This window comes from Salvia miltiorrhiza, unplaced genomic scaffold, assembly GCF_028751815.1.
Source record: "Salvia miltiorrhiza cultivar Shanhuang (shh) unplaced genomic scaffold, IMPLAD_Smil_shh fragScaff_scaffold_60_2, whole genome shotgun sequence".
In the NCBI taxonomy this organism is placed as follows: domain Eukaryota; kingdom Viridiplantae; phylum Streptophyta; class Magnoliopsida; order Lamiales; family Lamiaceae; genus Salvia; species Salvia miltiorrhiza.
The window spans coordinates 172,702-192,791 of record NW_026651473.1 but is presented as its reverse complement, the minus strand read 5'-3'; the positions used below and the strand labels follow the sequence as shown (position 1 = coordinate 192,791).

The following is a 20,090-nucleotide window of genomic DNA, read 5'->3' as shown; positions in this document are numbered from 1 at the left end:
TCTACGTTTTCTTGTCCTCCTCCACTTCTCCGTCTCCTCATCTCCTCACCTCTCCACTGGCGTTCTCCTCTTCTGTATATCCGGACTCACTCTGTTCTCAAATCCTCTCACGAGCTTCTGAGACTAAGAGTTGGGTACCGTCTAATCATAGCCTCAATCGTCAGCTCTCTTTTTTATGTTGCCAAAAAGGGGGAAAGTTGGAAGTCAGAGAGAAACCTTCTCTAAGGTTGCTTCTGTCCTCTAACTCTTGACTGATGATGGAACAGCAAAAGGATCACCAGAAGTTGTAAGGATGACGTTCTAGTAAAGACCTCAATTCAACGGAACACAAGTGAGAGTGGAACAAGCTTAGGAACATGAAGACACGAAGACAGAAGATGAAGATCAAGAAGTTCAAGGCGCAGCCAAGCAGACTGCTGGAGTCCATGGGTTTCCCATGTTGTTTTTGTTTTTCTTTTTACTCCAATGTAAGTCTTGCTCTGTACCTCGACTAATGGCTTATCAGTCATTTTTAATGAAATGAACTTCTTATTGATCTCAACCTGAAGACAATGACTCTTTGTCCAGGCTCTGATTATGGTTTTTCTGTCTTCTTTATGTTCTGTTTTAGAACTGTTTTCGTTCTTGCTCTAAGTACAAGTTTTTAGGTTCTATTGTTAAGGGGGAACTGTTTTCACCCCATGTTTAGAACTTGTACTGTGAGTTCAGTCTTTTTGCTGTCTAGAACTACTGTGTGGTTTTGGCATCATCAAAAATGGGGAAATTGTTGGGAACCTTGAGGAATATCCTAACCCTTGTTTTGATGATACCAAAATTCATAGGACTTAAATGTAATAGACTAGAATCGTTTTGAACTCAAGTGTTAGAGTTCGTTTCTAGTTTAGCTTGCGGTGTCGAAGACTGAAGACTGAAGACTGAAGAACGAAGACTGAAGACTGCAGATACCAACTGAAGTATCAGTTGAAGAATCAGTTGAAGACTGATTATTTAATGCGCGCAATGGACTGATACTAAAGTCAAGTGTCAGTTGAACATTCCTCCTAGGACTGATCTTCCAACGTTCAGAGGAAGCCACGTACGCACAAGTACAGCCGCATTAAATGCAGAGATCTCAGAATATGTTATCTCTGCAGAGGTCATTCCTATCTGGTGGTAACTTTTCAGAGACGTCACATCTCCTGTCCATCAAAGAGAGCCGTTTCCACACAGACAAGGAACCTCGAAGATTGAAGCCTCAGCCCAAATTCGAATTGCTCTCCAACGGAAGAAATCTTGAGGACGATTTATGCCAACGGATCTATTCAAGAGTTCTCCTACAAATAGCGCTCGAGGATCACTTCAACCTTCACCGATTCAACGACATAAGCTGAAGCTCTGCCAAAATTGCTACTCAGCCTAAAGCTTAACCTCCCCAAAGCTTGAATCGAAGAAGAGAATTCCAAGAGCTTTCAGTATCAGTCGTCAACCCTGTTGGTCAAAACTGATTTCAGTAAAACAGGAGTCCTTGTTTGCGTGCAAAGTTTCGTTTTGATCTCTGACTGAGATCCCTCTGATTGAGGTCAGTAGATTAAGCTAAAAATAGCCTATAGGTGTATTCCCCCCCCATACATCTATTCGAGACCTTCAGGACCTAACAGCAGGTTTAATTGAAGACCTCGGATAATAAAAGGACGACTTGCCTGCGCAGCTCAAGGGGACTACTCAGCACGGGCAACGAGGAAGTTCTATTTTCATTACCCGAACCAGCCGAAGAAGTCAAAGTGCATGCACAGCCTAAAGAGCTCGAAGCACCTGCGTAGGATAAAGAACTTGAAGTCTCGGCACAGTCATAAGATAGCGAAGCTTCCGGCGCAGTCAAACCAAGATTAAAGTTAAGTGTATTAAGGCATTAAAGGGCTTAAATCCAATTATTAGAGTTCATGGGCCTAAGGCCTTTAGGGCTCACTCTCACATCTATAAATAGAAGGTTTAGCATTAGCATTGGGGGATCATGGTTTTATTTGGGAACAACACTTGTAAAATGTAATAATCTCGAAGTATAGTGGAAGAGCTCGAAAACACCCGTAGATGTAGGTCTTAATGGCCGAACCACGTAAATCTTGTCTCGATTATTGCTTTTTAGATTAGGTGTTGATTTGAGGCATCACCAAGATCTAAGCTGCAAATCTTCATTAGAGAATGTGATTGCCAATGCGTCATCATCTTCATCCATATTTCACTCAGGTTCTTCATCTACTTGATTGGATGTATCATACAGAGCTTCAATACCTTCTATTATGTCATTCAAGTCGACGGAGACCATATTTACAGCAGCAGTGTCTTCTTTAAGAGATATTTTCCCTTCTCGAGCCAATCGCATGACCCTATCTTTGAAGATGAAGCAATCATGTATGGGATGCCCAACCAAGCGATGGTATTTGCAACAGTTTGGATCGTCTGTCCTCCCTGCTTCATTTGGTCGCTTCATTTCAGGTAGCTCGATAAGTCCCTCTTTGAGCAGATCATCAAATATCCCAGAGACATCAGAGTCTAAGAAAGGGTATTGCTTTTGTTGCATTTCTTTCAAGGTAAGTCTTATTTGCCCCATATCTCGGGAAGAGTTCTGATTGTCTCGTGGAGCGTTCTGGCTGCCTTCTTGACTTGGTTCTTTCTTTAAAAATTTCACGGAAGTTGTTTTCACTGCCATAGATTCCTTCTTTGGTGCTTTGTCAGATGGTTTTCCTAATTTCTTGAATTCTGGCTTGAATTTGTGAGGTTCTTGGATGCGTGGGCCTTCGATTCCGCTTTCCGCCATACTCAACTCCATGTCATGAGCTCTTGTAGCAAGTTCTTCAAATGTTCTAGGCTGGATTCCTTGCAAGATGTATTGCAAGCCCCAATACATCCCCTTGAATACACATTTCAATGGCAGACGATTCAGACAATCGATCCTTGCAATTGATACAAAGATTTCTCCACCTGTTGATGTAGTCAATCACTGGCTCTTCTTTGAATTGATGCGAACTTGTGAGCTCCACCATGCTAACAGTTCTTCTAGTGCTATAAAAGCAGTTGAGGAATTCATGCTCCAGTTGCTCCCAACTGTCAATTGAGTTTGACTCCAAGTCCGTATACCAATCAAAGGTATTCCCTTTCAGTGAACGAACAAACTGTTTGACCAAATGATCTTCATAAGTACTAGCGTTGTTGCATGTTTCAATGAAATGAACCGCGTGTTGTCTCGGATTTCCTTTGCTGTCAAATTGTTAGAACTTTGGGGGACTGATAACCAGGCATCCTCAAGCTATCGATCCGCCGAGTATATGGCTTGGAGTAAATCAATAATGACTTTGAGCTTCCACCATAGTTATTCTCCATGGTTGCTTTGATGAACTCTTTGAGTTGGTCTATCAGAATAAGGCCACCAGATGAGAAGAGAGCATCATTTCCTGAAGACTTTCTATCATCATCATTGTTTTGTTTGTCCTTGGAGATTTCTTCGTCGTTATTCTCCTCATCTTCTTCGTCTTCTCTATGATTGTTGGCGTGGCTTGAATCTCCCTTTTCTCCCTTGAGCTTTACAATCTGGGCATCTTGATCTTGGATGTGCTTGGATAGAGATTCGACCATCTTTGTCAAGTTCAAGAGTTGTTCCTCTATGGTAGAAGCGTTTGTCATTATGACGTTGACATGGAGTTGGTAATTTTCAATGGGAAATGTGAAGCTTCTTTCAGAGTTGTCATCTTCTTCATGTATAGATGGAAGACGGGAGGTCGACTTAGACACCTCTTGCATCAATTTTGCTTTGCTATGTGTGATTACACCAATGCTTCCCAAATAAGCTTTAGATGAAGTTGGAGCAGTTGCATTTGATTGAGTAGACATTGTTCAAGATTTTGGTGAATAGTAAAGATGAGAGGTAGAGAGGTCCCATTGGGCGTGCCAAAATTTGTAAACACAAATTTTTGAATTTCAATTTATAAAATACAAAAATGTTACAAAGAGGATTTGATAGAATTGGAGATAGAATTTCGTGGGTTGCAAATCTCAAGTTGATCCTCTGATTCTTCTCTTCCATTTGATTCTTGAACAATCTCGAAGGTTCTTGAATTTTTTGATTTGATAATGTCAATCCAAATTACTCAAGTCATGATTCTGGATTAAACGTTGAATTTGATTTAATTTGGGAGAAAACGTTCTCAGAATTTGTAAGAACGCCTTGAAGCTTTTGAACTTGATTTTATTTGATTTGAAGAACGTCCTTGGAATTTGTAAGAACGCTTTGGAGCTTTTGAACTTGATTTGATTTGATTTGAAGAACGTCCTTAGAATTTTGTACGAACGTCTTGGAACACTTGAAGATTTGAAGGATACTTGAATATTTCCTTGAAGATTGATTTATGCCTAATTGTTCGTATTTTGGGGGTTTGATTGTGCTAATTTTGAGCTAAATATTCTGGAAGTTGGTGCGTTTATGGGTTTGTTGATGCTTTGTAGGAGCTTTTGATAAAACATGATAAAGAATGCTAAGTTGGAGTTTTTGGATCAAAATTTGCGTATTTTGGGCTTAAAGTGGTGCCAGAGCTGACTCCGCATACTCTGCTGCCTCGCCAGAGCTGACAGAGCTGAAGTCCATTCGTCAGAGTGGATTTCCCGTGCCAGAGCCAGAGCTAAAGTTCCAGAGCTGACCAAGTGGAGCGCCAGAACTGACCAATCTCGACAGAGCAGACTTTCCAGACTTCCTTGCCAGAGCTGGCATCCATGTGTGCAGAGCTAAATCTACAGAGCTGGCATTTATTTTTCTAGAGCCGATGCTCCAGAGCTGACTACTCCTACAGAGCTGACTTCCAGCTCTGCCATGACTCGCCAGAGCTGCCAAAACTTGCCGAGCAAGTTATCCAGTGCAATCCCCTGTGCGCGCACGCTGCTTTGATGCTTATCTTTTAAGCCTAGTTTTGATGGGCCGTTTTGAGGGTTTTTAGGGTTGATCGGTAGTCTATATATAGGGCTCAATGTTCTTCATGAAAAATAAATCCTTTAGCCTTCGGAACAAGAATAGCTTCGACCTTAGGCAATCAAAACAATCTTTAGTTTAATTCTCGTTTTTCATAGTTCTTTAGTTTCGAGTTTTAGTTAGTATTTAATTCAGTTTTAGTTAGTTCTCTGTTTCGAGTTGTAATCAAGTAACAGTGATTTCATCCTCGCGACGTTTTATGGTATTTTGTATTTACTTTAATTTCTTTGCATCGTTTAAATTATGTTTTGCTTTCGATTATGCAATTTCGTTTACGTTAGATTATATTAGAAGCTTTTAATTAAAGTTATTTAAATTCTTAGCGTAGTAACCTTTAATTCAACTCGCCTAGTTAATTCTTTTACTTTATGCTTTTAATTCTGCCTAGGTTTAATAGTTTATTTTTGCATGAGTATTTACGTTTGTTCTTTTCTGCCTAGTTAATGGTTCTTTCCGCCTAGTTAATTTTAAGGTTAAGTTTTAAGTTTAAGTTTTAATTACAAACATTAGTTTAATTCTTTTTCGCCTAGTTAATTCCTGAGTTTAAGTTTCCAGTTAAGTTTAATTTCCAAGCTTTAGTTTAATTTTACAGTTTTCAATCCAATCTTTACCGTTTTCTTGTGATACAATTAGAAGCCCTTTAAGATCTTCCTTGAGAGACGACATTGGGTCAACTTAACCATTGCTAGAGTGTCCTTGTCCTATTGCAAGTCAATCTAGAGGTGTTTTAGGTTGAGTCAAAGATCTTGGAGATACTTGAAGAATACTTGAAGATTTGAAGATTTGATTGGAATTCTTGGACTCTTGAGCTCTTGAACTCCTTGAAGACACTTGAAGATTTGAATGCAATTCTTGGACTCTTGAGCTCTTGAACTCCTTGAAGACACTTGAAGATTTGAAGTTTTGAATGGAATTCTTGGATTCTTGAGCTCTTGAACTCTTTGAAGACACTTGAAGATTTGAAGTAGAACTTTTGCAAGACTACACTTGGTAGAATTCTTCTAGCTCTCCAATTATCCTCCACTTCAACTTGTGATACTAGAGCTCTCCAATCTTCCACCACTTCAAGTTGTGATTTGTGAGCACCCCAACACCCCTATTTATAGATGTGGGAGGTGGGCTTCATGGGCTTTGGGCCTCCATGCATGGGCTTTAGGGTTTTAAGTGTTAATAGGCCCATTGATTCATTTATATTAAATATTAATTATATATCTATTTAAATTATGAATAAAATCCCATTTAATAAAATAAAAAAATATAATTGAATATTTAATTCATGAATTTACACGTGGCACAATTTAATTCGATGACAAATTTAATTGTCTACAAATTCCAAAATTTGTAAACACAAACTTTTGTATTTTAATTCGATAAAATACAAAGTGCGTTACAAAGATAATTTGATAGACTTGAAGATAGATTTATGTGGGTTGCAATCTCTAATCGATCCTCTGATTCTTCTCTTCCATTTGATTCTTGAACAATCTCGAAGGTTCTTGAAATGTTTGATTTGGTGACGATAAATCCAAAGGGCTCAAGCCATGATTTTGGATTTGAACGTCGGAATTGATTTGATTTGAAGACTATCTTGAATGCTCGAATATCTCTTTGGATGCTTGAAGATCACTTTGAAGATTCGAATGAATACTTGAAGATTTGAATAGAATTCTTGAACTCTTGAAGCTTTGAAGATTTGAAGACTTGAATGGAATTCTTGAACTCCTTGAGGACACTTGAAGATCTTGAGTTGAATTCTTGCAAGACTACACTTGGTAGAATTCTTCTAACTCTCCAATTCTCTTCCACTTTTACTTGTGATTTGTGAGCACCCCAACACTCCTATTTATAGATGTAGGAGGTGGGCTTCATGGGCTTTGGGCCTTCATACATGGGCCTTAGGGCTTTGAGTGCTAATAGGTCCACTAATTCATTATATTAAATATTAATTATATATCTATTTAATTTAGGAATAAAATCTCATCTAATAAAATAGAAAATATAATTAAATATTTAGTCCATGAATTTATACGTGACACGATTTAATTAGACGACAAATTTAATTGTCTACAGTTAGGCCCATGGCATGTTGCACGGATTTTAAGGTTAGGATTTTTTATTTGTGTTTATAGTTGTTTTGGAGTTGTTTATCGTTTTCATGGAGTTTGTTAGGACGGAGTACCATAGGCCTCAATTGAAGATTTGTTTTTTGTTCATTCAATCAAATTTCGTTTCTTTCATGGTCAATCGCCTTAACTCTATCAAAAGGACAATGGATTAACGATAGTATGGAGACCCTATTTTCTTGACTCATGATAGACGGCTCTGATTGAATAACGATAGGGTGAGGGCATGGCGAGAGGGTTCGAGTTGCACATGAAAAGAATAAAAAGGAAAAAAAGTTAAACAATACGAATGAACATTGTAATTGAAAATTTTCTGATTGAAGCAAAAAAAAAGGATAAGGATTAGTACTCCCTCTGTCCCACTCCAATAGACTCACTGTTTTTGGGCACGAAGATTAAGAAAACTTACTTTTAAGTAGGAAAGTGATAGTAAAGTGGTGTGGTCCATATCAATTAAGTACAATTTTTTTACCCAAAAAGGAAAATGAGCTTATCGAAGTGGGACATCCCGGAAAGAAAAATGAGCCTATTGAAGTGGGACGGAGGGAGTATAAGTTTGCTTAAAATAGATTTTAGGTCATTACAAATATGTGAAAGGGAATGGAGTATAATATAAATAAGTTAATTATTTAATTTTGTTGAAAAATGGAGTTTAATTATATATTGAGTAGGAAAAATGAATATTTTAAGTTTTCACGCCAAATAAATGTGTATCTTTAGACGCAAAAGCTCGACGCCAAGAGAAGCTAACGATGCCACGTTACACGAAGCGTGGAGATTAGGTATTACAGTAACGTGTGGTCATCACACTCTTCTCTCTCTCTCCGACCCAACCCATCTCACTTTTCTCTCTCTCTCTCTCTCACGTCTCAATCGTTCGCTAGATATTTCTTACCTCATTGGAGTTTACCCGATATCACAGAAGTAACAACCATATCAAAATCCATAAAGATTGGAAGAAACACATGCATCCTTAACGAAACTACTCTCACAATTTTCAATCCTTTTCACCCAAACTCACAATTCAGCTACATTCATTCACCTCTCTACTCACATAATGACCACGGTGGCGGCAAAGCTGCACCTTCCACCGCTGGATTGCCACAACCACTCCGGCCAACCGCCTCCCCGGAAAATGCTCCGGCACCGTATTGTGTGGGACCCGGTCGGTGTGAAGCCCCGCCGAAGAATTTGGATTCGCCCATGCAGATCGTTCAAGTCCGATCAGGAGGATTTTGGGTTCGGAGAGAGGGAGAAGAAATGTGAAGAAACTAGTGGTCAAGTAATGGAGGAAAAAAGTGTGAATAAATTTGTGGAGGGGATTAGAGATGCTGTTTGGAGAGTCTCGAAGCCCAGTTTGCGACCGGAAGGGAGGTTCAGCGAAGCTATGGAGAAGTTGGAAGAAACTTTGTTTTCTGTAAGTGCGCTCGCATTTGAATATTTTTAGGGGGGAATTTGATGAGAAAAATCCAGGAAAGCAAACTGATTAGAATGCTTTAGGTGCAAATTGGAACAGTGTTATGCTTACCTAAATTTTTGGAGTTTATAGTGTTAATAATTTGGCAACTTTTTCTTCATCATTATTCTCTCTTGATAAATGTAAGCCAATAAATTTAGGTATGCAAAGCATGTACTTCGGGTGAATCCAGTACATTTTTTATGTGGTTAAACCTCTTGCTTTTGATTATGTAATGTTTCTGATTTTTCATGGATGCTAGGTTTTTCCAGTGAAATTCTATCAAGTATGTATATGTACATCACTAATCCATTGATTTTATGACACATGACCATCTACCACCGTTCGCAAAATCAATGGATTGATGCAGTACACATAGCGCTTGCTTAGACGTTAGTAGAAGCAAGCTAGAGCAATGACTTGCTAGGTTATTAAAGGGGCATGCGTATGCCGTTGTTCTTGGACTTTGAAGTTTTTTATTCCTGCTTCTTTACTGATTAGCTGATGGAGTTTGAGTGACTTTTGATCTACCAGCTTGAACTCTAGCACATGAAGTCATTCCGTTGCCCCTTATAGTTTGTCGTATTTTCTTTTTCTCCAATTCGAAGTGTCTTCTTCACTAATTGTATTTTGGTGGAGGGAATAAATAGGTGTTCGATGTGAATTTTCTTAACTATTCCATGCACAGTAAATAACCCACACTTCTTTCTGGGCAGTGGTCTATGCATATTGGAAGATATATTGTGACAATGTTAAGTACTGGAGTTATACTGCTAATCGGGTTTCAGTTGTCAGGTTAGTCGTTGCACTCTGTTTCTTTCTAAAGTGTCGGTAGTAAATCTCGAATTGGCATTCAGCATTTAATTTTCAGCTCTGAATATTTCAAATACTTTGTAGGTGGGGATGATCAAATGAATGCATTAGTTTGGTATAGCTGGCTTGGGGGAATCATTATTGGAACAATGATTGGTTCCAACATGGTGTTGGAGGAAGTCAGTCGATCTGGTCCGCGCAATGTTGTTATAACTGGAAGGTACAGTAAATCTTCTTTATTTTTTTAATATTCATCAGACTGCAGAGCGAAACTTAAAGAAAAGCATAAGTATTCATCTACTTTTTGTATCTGACACTCTAATCTTACTACTTAAACAATTTCGCCCACAAGGAGAAAGAGATGTGCTTCAGTATCATTAGACTGGTTGCAGTAGGCTTTAGTTTCTGTTCGAATGAAGACTAAAGACCGTTTAAGTTCCAGAATATGTTTTGCCAAATATTTACTTGCTAAACCTCTTGTAATTAGAAAAATCATCTTTGCATTTTGAGATTGATTATTTTGCATTAATTAACTTGAATCTTGATACAGTACTCGAGGACTTGGAAAAGCTCTAGCTCGTGAATTCATACTTTCAGGTGACAGGGTCATTGTTACTTCTCGGAGGTAGTTTCACAATTTATATCACTCAAGTTTGTAATATGCATCGTTCTGTAATTGATATATGGCTCTTTTGGAGACAGTGCTGATTCTGTGGACAAGACCATCAAAGAACTATCAGAGAATCTGAAGCAAGTCGTAGTTGTTACGGGTGGATCATCTAGAAAACATTTAAGACATGCAAAAGTAGTGGGAATTCCGTGTGATGTATCCAATCCTGAAGATGTTAAGAAGTTAGCAAATTTTGCTGTGAATGAATTTGGCTCTATTGATATCTGGGTAGGCAAACTGCTTTTTCTTTTCTCTCTCCAAATTTTCTACTATATCATCTGCTGACTAGACTCTTCTATACTCTTTTGAACACATAGGTATCATTAGTATGATTGCAATATCATTTTGAGCTTGAACATTGATAGCTCATTGTAGCAACCATCAGTCGTTAGGGCTCCAGTTCTGTTCTATAGATATAGTATCTTGATGGTGGAAAGAAAGAAGATTTATATTTTACATGATAAAAGTGATGTATCTCAACGGATGACTGGTGTGGTGTCCATTTCTTGTGCACCAACATGTGAGGCATCCTTCAGGAGACCCCATTTTTGAGAATTCACTCAATTTAAAAGTTTTCAAGAAATCAAAGTATTATGGAATGTCACGTAACATGTTTTCTATGTCTTTCTCAACATTGAATCTTAGCAGAAAGTTATAACTTCTTTGTTCACCCTTGAACAGGTAAACAATGCGGGGACAAACAAGGGGTTCAGGCCCTTGCTTCAGTTTAGTGATGATGACATAACACAGGTTTGCTTCTCTTAAGGGTTCAAACTGGTTAGATTGTCTGCATATGATCTGCACATATAATTGGTGAAATATATTACTTTATTCGTATGACAAGAAACTTATTAGTTGAAACCATTATTCAGAAGAACATACAGACACATACATGCAATTCACCAAAGTCACAAGATTGAGATTATTGCTTTTCATGTATGAATACAACAAGGATTCTCACTCACCACAGTAACTGCTGAGAAGTGAGAACATAAGCGAAACTAATTGATAGATAGCCAGACAAGAGTGCATTGAAGAGACATTGGGGTCTTGTTGATTCCCTGATTCAAAGTCGAGGTGTATTCACTGTTGAATATTTAGCCTTCTTCTAACAATACATTTGGTTAATATTCTATCCTGCTCCATGAAAATTGTGACAAGTCTAGTTGGCATTAGAAAATGCATATGATTCACAAAGTGTATCAACTTATATATTTCCAAAGAGCCTGTTATCTGTAGTGTACAATGGTCTGCTCAAGATTCGATAATTTCATGGACAGATTGTGTCTACAAATTTGGTTGGGTCAATACTTTGCACTCGTGAAGCATTACGAATCATGAGCAGCCAGAGAAATGGAGGTCATATTTTTAACATGGATGGTGCGGGATCTGGGGGGTCCAGCACCCCGCTAACAGCAGTGTAAGCTTAATGCTAACCATTTTTACTTCTAAATTATAGAAGTTCAATCCTGTTACTTTAGATGCTCCATCCAAGATAAGTTAATCTTTCATTTACTTTGAAAATACAGATATGGATCGACAAAATGTGGTCTTAGGCAGCTTCAATCATCACTCTTGAAGGAGAGCAAAAAATCAAAAGTAGGTGTCCACACAGCTTCACCGGGCATGGTATTGACTGACCTGCTGTTAAGGTATTCAACTATTTTAATATGTTCTGCGAATGCTTGAATTTCCTTCAACTTAGACCGCACTCTTTACACAGAGGATGTCCTTAAACGGACGATAAGTTGGTGAATGCTTGATCACCTGTTATTTGCTTTGTTTGCTAATAATTGATGTTGGTACATGTCAGTGGTGCAAGTGTAAAAAACAAGCAGATGTTCAACATTATTTGTGAGCTTCCAGAGACAGTTGCTAGAACCTTGGTTCCAAGGATGAGGGTTGTCAAGGGAAATGGGAGAGCTGTCAACTATTTGACTCCGCCAAGAATTTTACTGGCTCTAGTCACTGCATGGCTTAGACGTGCTCGCTGGTTTGATGACCAGGTACCTTACGCTATTCACAATATATAGATCGGAGTATGAAATTTCCTTCAAGGGAAAAAGAAGAAATATTACTTATTTGACATCCGAAATTTGCCATCTTTTTTTAACACGCCATATTCTGTGACTTCAGAAATAATAATTGTTTTAAGTCTTGAGGATGTACCATACTGTGTCTTTGGCTGTCAGACTGCATGTTATCGGCCATTTGTTATTCAATGTCTATTTTCTGCGAGGATTTTATAATTTGGTATCCGAAGTCCATTAACTCTTGACAACCATGGTTATCTCAGGGACGGGCACTCTATGCTGCTGAGGCAGATAGGCTCCGCAACTGGGCTGAGAGTCGAACACGTTTTTCATTCACTGATGCCATGGAGATGTATACTGAGAATACTTGGGTTTCTGTCTTTTCACTTTCAGTGGTTTGTGCCTTCATCATATTGTCAAGTACGAGTAGTACGATGCCAGGGACCTGATGACGAGAGCTGTATGCCTAATGCTGCTCGATAAACAGAAGCCATTGCTCTGAAGAAACTATTCTTGTAAGCCAAAAGTATAACAGAAACACGAGGGATTGCATAATAATTTACAGCTGCATCCAGATGGTTTTACAATGCTTTCTGACCAAATGGGTAAGTCTAGATTGCAGGTTTTCCCTTTAGTGTGTGGTTATGCATTGTGCATTGGGAAGGAATTACCATTTCCTCTCTATTTACTACCATTTGGATATCAGCGCGCATAAGATCATGCACATTTCTCATCCCAAAAACCAAAGAAAGGTGAAGGGAAAAAAAAATTGAAAAATAGAGAACGTAGATATGGCCTTGTACGATGTAATATTCCATTGTATTTACATTAAGTCGCATTTCGACGGCATCTGCCAAGTAAGTTGGTTGTAAGACATGTATGAATGTAGTTGGATTTTAAAGACTTGATAACATAACACGAATGTCTTAGTTCTATTAATTTCGAGATTATATATATATATATATATATATATCTCTATATATATATATAGGGGAGAGTTCAATAAGAACATAAATATTTGCAAAGTCTAGAGTCATAATCTCGTTCGTTAGATCGATATTAATCAAGGGCTAAGATTAAAAGCTAATATAATTAATATATAATTTTTGAAAATAAAATTGGTAAGATCCCTTAAATTACTCACTCTCCTCTCTCCTCTCTCATCTCTCTCTCTTCCATCACTTTTTCCCACTTCCTTCTCTCCTCTCTCATCTCTCTCTCTCCCGTCCCCTTTTCCCTATCTCTCTCGTCTCTCACACAGAACACACACACACCGTCACTTTTTCCCACTTCCTTCTCTCCTCTCTCATCTCTCTCTCTCTCCCGTCCCCTTTTCCCTATCTCTCTCGTCTCTCACACAGAACACACATACACCGGCAGAACACACACACAAAAGGTGGCGCTGCCTCCTTCCTCGGCGCCGCCCAAGTTCAGTCCACAAGTTCAGAGCCACCGCCGCCTTCGAATGCCCTAAAGTTCAGCCACTGCCACCTTCGAACGTCCTCAAGTTCAGCCACCACCGCCGCCTTCGAACGCCCCAAGTTCGGCCCACAAGTTCAGAGCCACCGCCGCCTTCGAACGCCCTCAAGTTCAGCCACCACCGCCACCTTCGAACGCCCCAAGTTCAGCCCACAAGTTCAGAGCCACCGCCGCCCTCAAGTTCAGAGCCACCGCCGCCTTCGAACCCCATCAAGTTCAGCCACCACCGCCGCCTTTTGAACTCCGGCCGTCGCCCCCTTCTCCGTGCATTGAACATTCGCCGGAGAAGAGGAAGGGGGCGGCAGATTTTGTAAATAATTTTATTGAACTTATACGTATAATTCTGTGAACTTTTGAATTTGTGGTATTGAACTTCTGAACTTGTGTTGAACTTGTCTTGAATGGTGTTGAAGTTTTCTGGTGTTTAATGGGGGAAAATCGTGAGAGAGAAAGAGGTAGATGGGAGAGTAGGATTGAACTTGCAAATGCAGTTTTACGAACTTTCAGATATAGTTTTATGAACTTAATTATGTATTTTGATTTTAAGAGAGAGAGAGAGAGAGAGAGAGGAGAGAGGGGACGAGAGAGAGAGGAGAGAGGTGAGGGGTGACGGGAGATAGAGAGAGGAGAGAGGAGAGAGAAAGGAATAGATTAAGGGATATTATAAATCTCACCAATTTTAATTATATTAACTTCTAATCTCAGCCTTTGATCAAGATTGATCTGACGAACCAAATTGCGACTCCATTCTCCATCTAATATTGTGTTTCCGAATAATGCAACCCTATATATATATATATATATATATATATATATATATATATATATATGAATGGGATCATATAGATCCCAATGCTTATAATAGATCCGTAGATCCAAATCTAGACCACACATTTATGACATGTGGCGCATTGCATAAAGGCATTTCAAGGCAAAATCTGGAGAGGGGTAAAATTGGAATGTAATTTTCGGATTTAATAATTTAAAAAAATATATATTTTTTTTAGATTTTCTCAAAATAGATATATTTTAGATGCATATAGTTTCCCACGAAGATGCATAAAGTTTTCACATGAAATGCATGACTTTGAACAGAAAAATGCATTTGATTTTTACAGTTTTGGTATTTTCACCACCCCACCCCGCACCACCCCCCAACCCACCCCACACCACCCCCCAACCCTCCCCATTACCACCCCCCAAAATAGTCATGTTTCACATGCATATAAAATCAAACAAAAGTGCATAAAGATTTTATATAAAAATGCATTAAATTAATTAAAAAATGCATTTAATTTTAATAAATCTGGTATTTTCGCCACCCCACCCCCCACCCCCCCACCCAATTTTTTTTTTAAACTGATTTTCTGACCACTGACACCCCACCCCCCCAAAAAATTTTTTTTTTTCAAAACTAATTTTCTGATTGTTGAGTCGTTGACCCACCCACCCCTCTCCCCAAATTTTTTTTTTTAAAAAAAAACTGATTTTCTGACCGCTAACCCCCCACCCACCCTCCAGCCCAAAAAAAATTATATTTTTTCAAAAAATGTAATGCATTTTTGTGTGAAAGTATATGCATGTAAAACATGTAATTTTTTTATGCATGTAAAAATCAGTTTTTCAAAAAAAAAAAAATTTTGGGGGGTGGGGTGGGGGGTCAATGGTCAGAAAATCAATTTTTGAGAAAAAAAAAATTGGTGGCGGGGTGGGTGGGTGGGTGGTCAGTGGTCAGAAAATCAATTTTTAAAAAAATAATAAAAAAAAATTTAGGGAGGGGGGGTGGCGTGGGTGGGTGGGGGGGTGGGGGTAGGGGTGGGTCAGTGGTCAGAAAATCAGTTTTTATAAAAATAATTTTTTTTTGGGGGGGTAGGGGGTGGGTGGGGGTGGGGTTCAGGGGTGTGGGGGGTGGGGTTGGGGTGGGGTGAAATCTTATGCATTTTTATATGAAACTTTATGCATTTTTATATGAAAGTTCATGCATTCTCGTATGAAACTTTATGCATCTAAAATATACCTATTTTGAGAAAATCTATTTTTTTTTAATTTCGAAAATTACATTCCAATTTTACCCCTCTCCAGATTTTGCCTTGAAATGCCTTGCCACGTGTCACCATCTTGATGCGCCACATGTCATAAATGTGTGGTCTAGATTTGGATCTACGGATCTATTATAAGCATAGGGATCCACATGAACCCAACCATATATATATATATATATATATATATATATATATATATATATAGGGGTGGGCTACCGTGAGAGCACACCTTAAAATAAGAAATAAGAACAATTTTTAATGTATGAATTTTATGTAGAACACGTATGAATTCGTTGTATAAATGTATGAATTGTGAAAAATAATTTTTTGCTACCTTTGAGATTCGAACTCAGGACCATAAACCCTTCCAATAGGATTACAAATCAACCGTAGATCTTGATGATCTAAGGGCTAAAAATAATTCTTATTTTATATCTTAAGAAATGCTCTTATTTTAGTTCTTCCCTAAGACTACCATTATCGGTTCCATTGTGGGAGACCTGGTCTATGCCATGTGTGTAAAGCAAAATTAAAAAAAAAAATTGACAAAGGAGTAGAGGCCACGGTCGACCATCTCAAAAAAGAGACCATGCATGGTCTCTCTCTCTCCTCAAGTATCACCTAATAATATTGTAACACTTGTCATCATTTAATTGGATGAGTAGATTTTATTAGGATAATTAATAAAAACAAGTATATCTTTTATATAAAATATTAAAAAAAAATAAAAAATATACCAAAATTTATATTTTTTCATCCTCTATAAATAGAGACCACTCTTGCTATATTTCAATACACCTTCAAATTCTCTCATTTATCCTTTTTACTTATAACTTCTATTATTTGTTTCTCTATTTTTCAATGGATCCAGACAATAATTCCTTCTTCAACTCTCAAAATTTCAACCCCTCCCAAGACTATTATCCAAATCTTGCTGATATTCCAAGCTCCAATGAATTTCCAGAGTTTGATTATGCTATGAATTCAGAATTCTCGCATAATCCAACTGATTCTCATATTTCTGAATATCACCAAACCTCTGAAAATTTCTCTGGAAACCCTTCCAACAATGCGCAAAGTTGGACTGATATAGAAGATATATCACTAATGTCTGCTTGGTGCTTTGTCAGTAACAATCCAATAGTTGGCAGAAACCGAAATAGTAAGTCATTTTGGAAAAGTGTTGCAGATATGTATGAGCAAAGTCGAGCAGATAATCCAGAAATTGGAGGTCCAAGGACTTTGGAATCATTGAGGCAACGTTTCAAACGCCTCAACAAAAATGTAACTTTGTGGGTCGCTGCATACAAGAAAGCATATGAGCGACGAACGAGCGGTCAGTCCAAAGAGGATATCGAGAAAGCAGCTCAAACAATTTATGGTAAAACTAAGTTTACTCACCATGAGGTGTTTGAAAAAGTTATGAGCAGCTATCCGAACTGGGAACTGAAATTGGAAAGTACTGGCTACGTACGACGTTCTCACCCAGACGACGAAGACAGTGTTGACGAAAGTCGCAGCAGCTCAAAAAAATCCAGGACGGATGAAGATGCGGATCCTCCTACCGACTCCACTCCAGAAACTCCAGGTAGTGATGCTTCGAAATTTCAGCGTCCTATTGGTAGGGATAAAGCTAAAGGTAAGGCAAAAAGAAAAGGAAAGCAAACAGAATCACAATCTTCGATAGTTTCATATGCTTTCACTGCTGAACTACGTGAAATGAGGATTACACGTGAAAAAGAAATGAAAACATCTACGTTGAATACGTTGATGAAAAAAATCCAGTTATCTCCAGAAGAGGAAACTCTCAAACGTCGGCTAATGGCAGAACTTTATGGAATGTAATCGAACTGATGATGCTTGTTTTTAATTATTGTGTTTTTTAAATTATTGTTGTATGGTTGATTTATGTAATTTCAGTTTGTGCAATTTCATTTTCTGTAATTTCATTTTGTGCAATTTCAATGTAATTTCATTTTATGTAATTTCAATGACATTTCATTTTGTGTAATTTCAATGTCATTTCATTTTGTGTAATTTCAATGCCATTTCATTTTGTGTAATTTCAATGCCACCCATGTGACCTTTGAATTTTTGTCACAATAATTCCAAAAGCATTTACTTTCGGTGGCACCACCCATGTGACACTTATCATGATCTTGCTTATATATTTATCCATGTATTCTTTCAAATCTCAGAACAATTATCTCTTCTATACATTAGATCGAAAAAAATCCTCTTCAAAAAATGGCCTCCAGTTCTAATATTGGTGCTTCAAATTCTAGCGATGATGAAGCATGGGAACAAAGCGTTGCCGAACATAATCGCCAACTTGATCGCATCATTGAGAATGTGGTAATCCAGGCCGCAAGTTTATCTGTACAACCTACCAATCATGCCGTTAGAGCAAGGAGGCGGTATATTGAAAGAAGACGTGAGATAGGTCATGAAGGTGTGTTCGAGCAGTACTTTGCAGAACATCCAATCTATCCCCCAGAATATTTTCGAACAAGGTTTCGCATGCGAAAGCCTTTGTTCGAACGTATAATGAACAAGCTCGTCGCCACCGATAGATATTTTCAACAACACCCTGATGCAGCTGGCCGTCTTGGTATGTCTCCAATTCAAAAATGTACTGCAGCCATGAGGGTGTTGGCATATGGCACTTCGGCCGATTTGCATGACGAATACTTACGAATGAGTGCCCAAGTCATTCGTAAATCAGTTATCAAATTTGTTGAAGGTGTCATTTCCAATTTCGGAGCTGAGTACCTCCGAAAGCCTACTGAATAAGATATGGCAGCTCTTCTTCATATCGGAGAACGGCGAGGGTTCCCAGGCATGATGGGTAGTATTGATTGTATGCATTGGGAATGGAAAAATTGCCCTACTGCATGGGCAGGGCAATATGCAGGATGAAGCGGTACGCCAACAATTATTTTGGAAGCAGTTGCATCACAAGACCTATGGATCTGGCATGCATTTTTTGGAACCCCAGGTTCAAGAAATGATATCAATGTACTTGATCGATCGCCTATTTTTGATGATATCTTGGAAGGTCGAGCACCTAAGGTCAATTATATCGTTAATGGCCGCGAAAGAAATATGGGATATTATCTCACTGATGGTATATATCCTCAATGGTCGGCATTTATCAAATCTATTCCTGCTCCACAACTTCGAAAGCACCAGTTGTTTGCCCAACATCAAGAAGCTGCCCGAAAAGATGTTGAGCGAACATTTGGAGTTTTACGAGCGCGTTTTGCTTTTATCAAGCGGCCATGTCTTATTTGGGATCGTGATATTATGGGAAAAATAATGATTGCTTGCATCATCATGCATAATATGATAGTGGAAGATGAAAGAAGCACTTACCTTAACTATCATGATCCTACAGAATTCATCGAAGATCGACTAAGACAGAATACTCGACCAAGTGAAGATGGGCAAGAAACTAATGATTTCGTATACTCTACAAATAGAATTGCAAGCCTAGCGAGCTATATGACAACTAGATCCAAACTTCGCAATAGAGAAGCTCACAACTCTCTATTACATGACTTGATCGAGCACATATGGCAAAAGTTTGGCAATGATAATTAAATGCTAGTATGTATTATTTTTTTCTATTTCGAGTTTGGGTTGTTGTAATTTCTATTTTTAGTTTGTTGTAATTTAAATTTTTATTAGTTTGTTATTGTTTTTTTCATTTTAATTTTTTTTCGTAATATTTTAATTTATATTTAATATTATTAAAATTATTACGATTAAAAATAATAACAAAATAATTATATATAATGTTGTTGTTGGATGGTTGGGTGGTCATTGATAAACCAACAAAAATAGAAGTGGTTGGGTTGGGATGAATATTGGTGATGTGGAAGAGAGAGAAATTAATTAAATATTGAAGATAGTTGGATGGTTGGGTGGTTGGGTGGTTGCTGATAAACTTAGTCTAATACATACATATATATATATATATATATATATAGGGTCAGCATCAATTGAGTTTGTACCTTATAGTTAGTTGTCTGCTTGGTTTTTGTTTCCCTCTTTAAAGAGGCTTTGACGTTGCTTGGCTCGGCGTTTGGGGTTTTTTGTTTCACCCTTTTTTCTAATAAAATTTCTAATTCAGCAGTACCTTATAGTTAGATTTAAGATAAAATCCTATCCTTCCATTCAAAATGATCTAACGGTTGCAAAGAAACTATAATATATGTTCTTTTAATTTATTTTTAATTACGTTACCCCAGATTAATGAACGAGAGGGCTAATGTTGTCAAGCTGGAATCCTTCCAAATTTGCGAACCAACAACGAATCCCGTTGATTTAGTTTTTTCCAACTGAAATGGATAGTAGATTTGGAAAAGATTTGATATCTATTCTAAACTATTCTATCGTTCACATATTTATATTCTTCCGAACTTGGATAATAGACAGCTACGACTGATGCGAGTACGTTATTGTTCTACTTTAGTAAC

General features: G+C 38.0%; 3 protein-coding genes across 3 annotated transcripts; all 3 read left to right on the top strand.

Annotated features, from left to right (window-relative positions):
* The first annotated feature begins 7,853 nt into the window (after positions 1-7,853).
* Positions 7,854-13,027, top strand: LOC131003020 (probable chlorophyll(ide) b reductase NYC1, chloroplastic). The gene is made up of 10 exons (XM_057929488.1): positions 7,854-8,533; positions 9,289-9,367; positions 9,470-9,605; positions 9,936-10,010; positions 10,088-10,283; positions 10,737-10,805; positions 11,336-11,475; positions 11,585-11,707; positions 11,869-12,061; positions 12,352-13,027. Exons 1-10 carry the CDS (start codon positions 8,174-8,176, stop codon positions 12,535-12,537), a joined length of 1,557 nt encoding a protein of 518 aa, XP_057785471.1. The 5' UTR covers positions 7,854-8,173; the 3' UTR covers positions 12,538-13,027.
* A 3,443-nt stretch (positions 13,028-16,470) lies between these two features.
* Positions 16,471-17,454, top strand: LOC131003026 (glutathione S-transferase T3-like). The gene has a single exon (XM_057929495.1). It carries the CDS (start codon positions 16,471-16,473, stop codon positions 17,452-17,454), a length of 984 nt encoding a protein of 327 aa, XP_057785478.1.
* A 402-nt stretch (positions 17,455-17,856) lies between these two features.
* On the top strand, positions 17,857-18,402 carry LOC131003025 (uncharacterized). The gene has a single exon (XM_057929494.1). The coding sequence runs from the start codon at positions 17,857-17,859 to the stop codon at positions 18,400-18,402; it is 546 nt and encodes a 181-aa protein (XP_057785477.1).
* Positions 18,403-20,090: the final 1,688 nt, after the last annotated feature.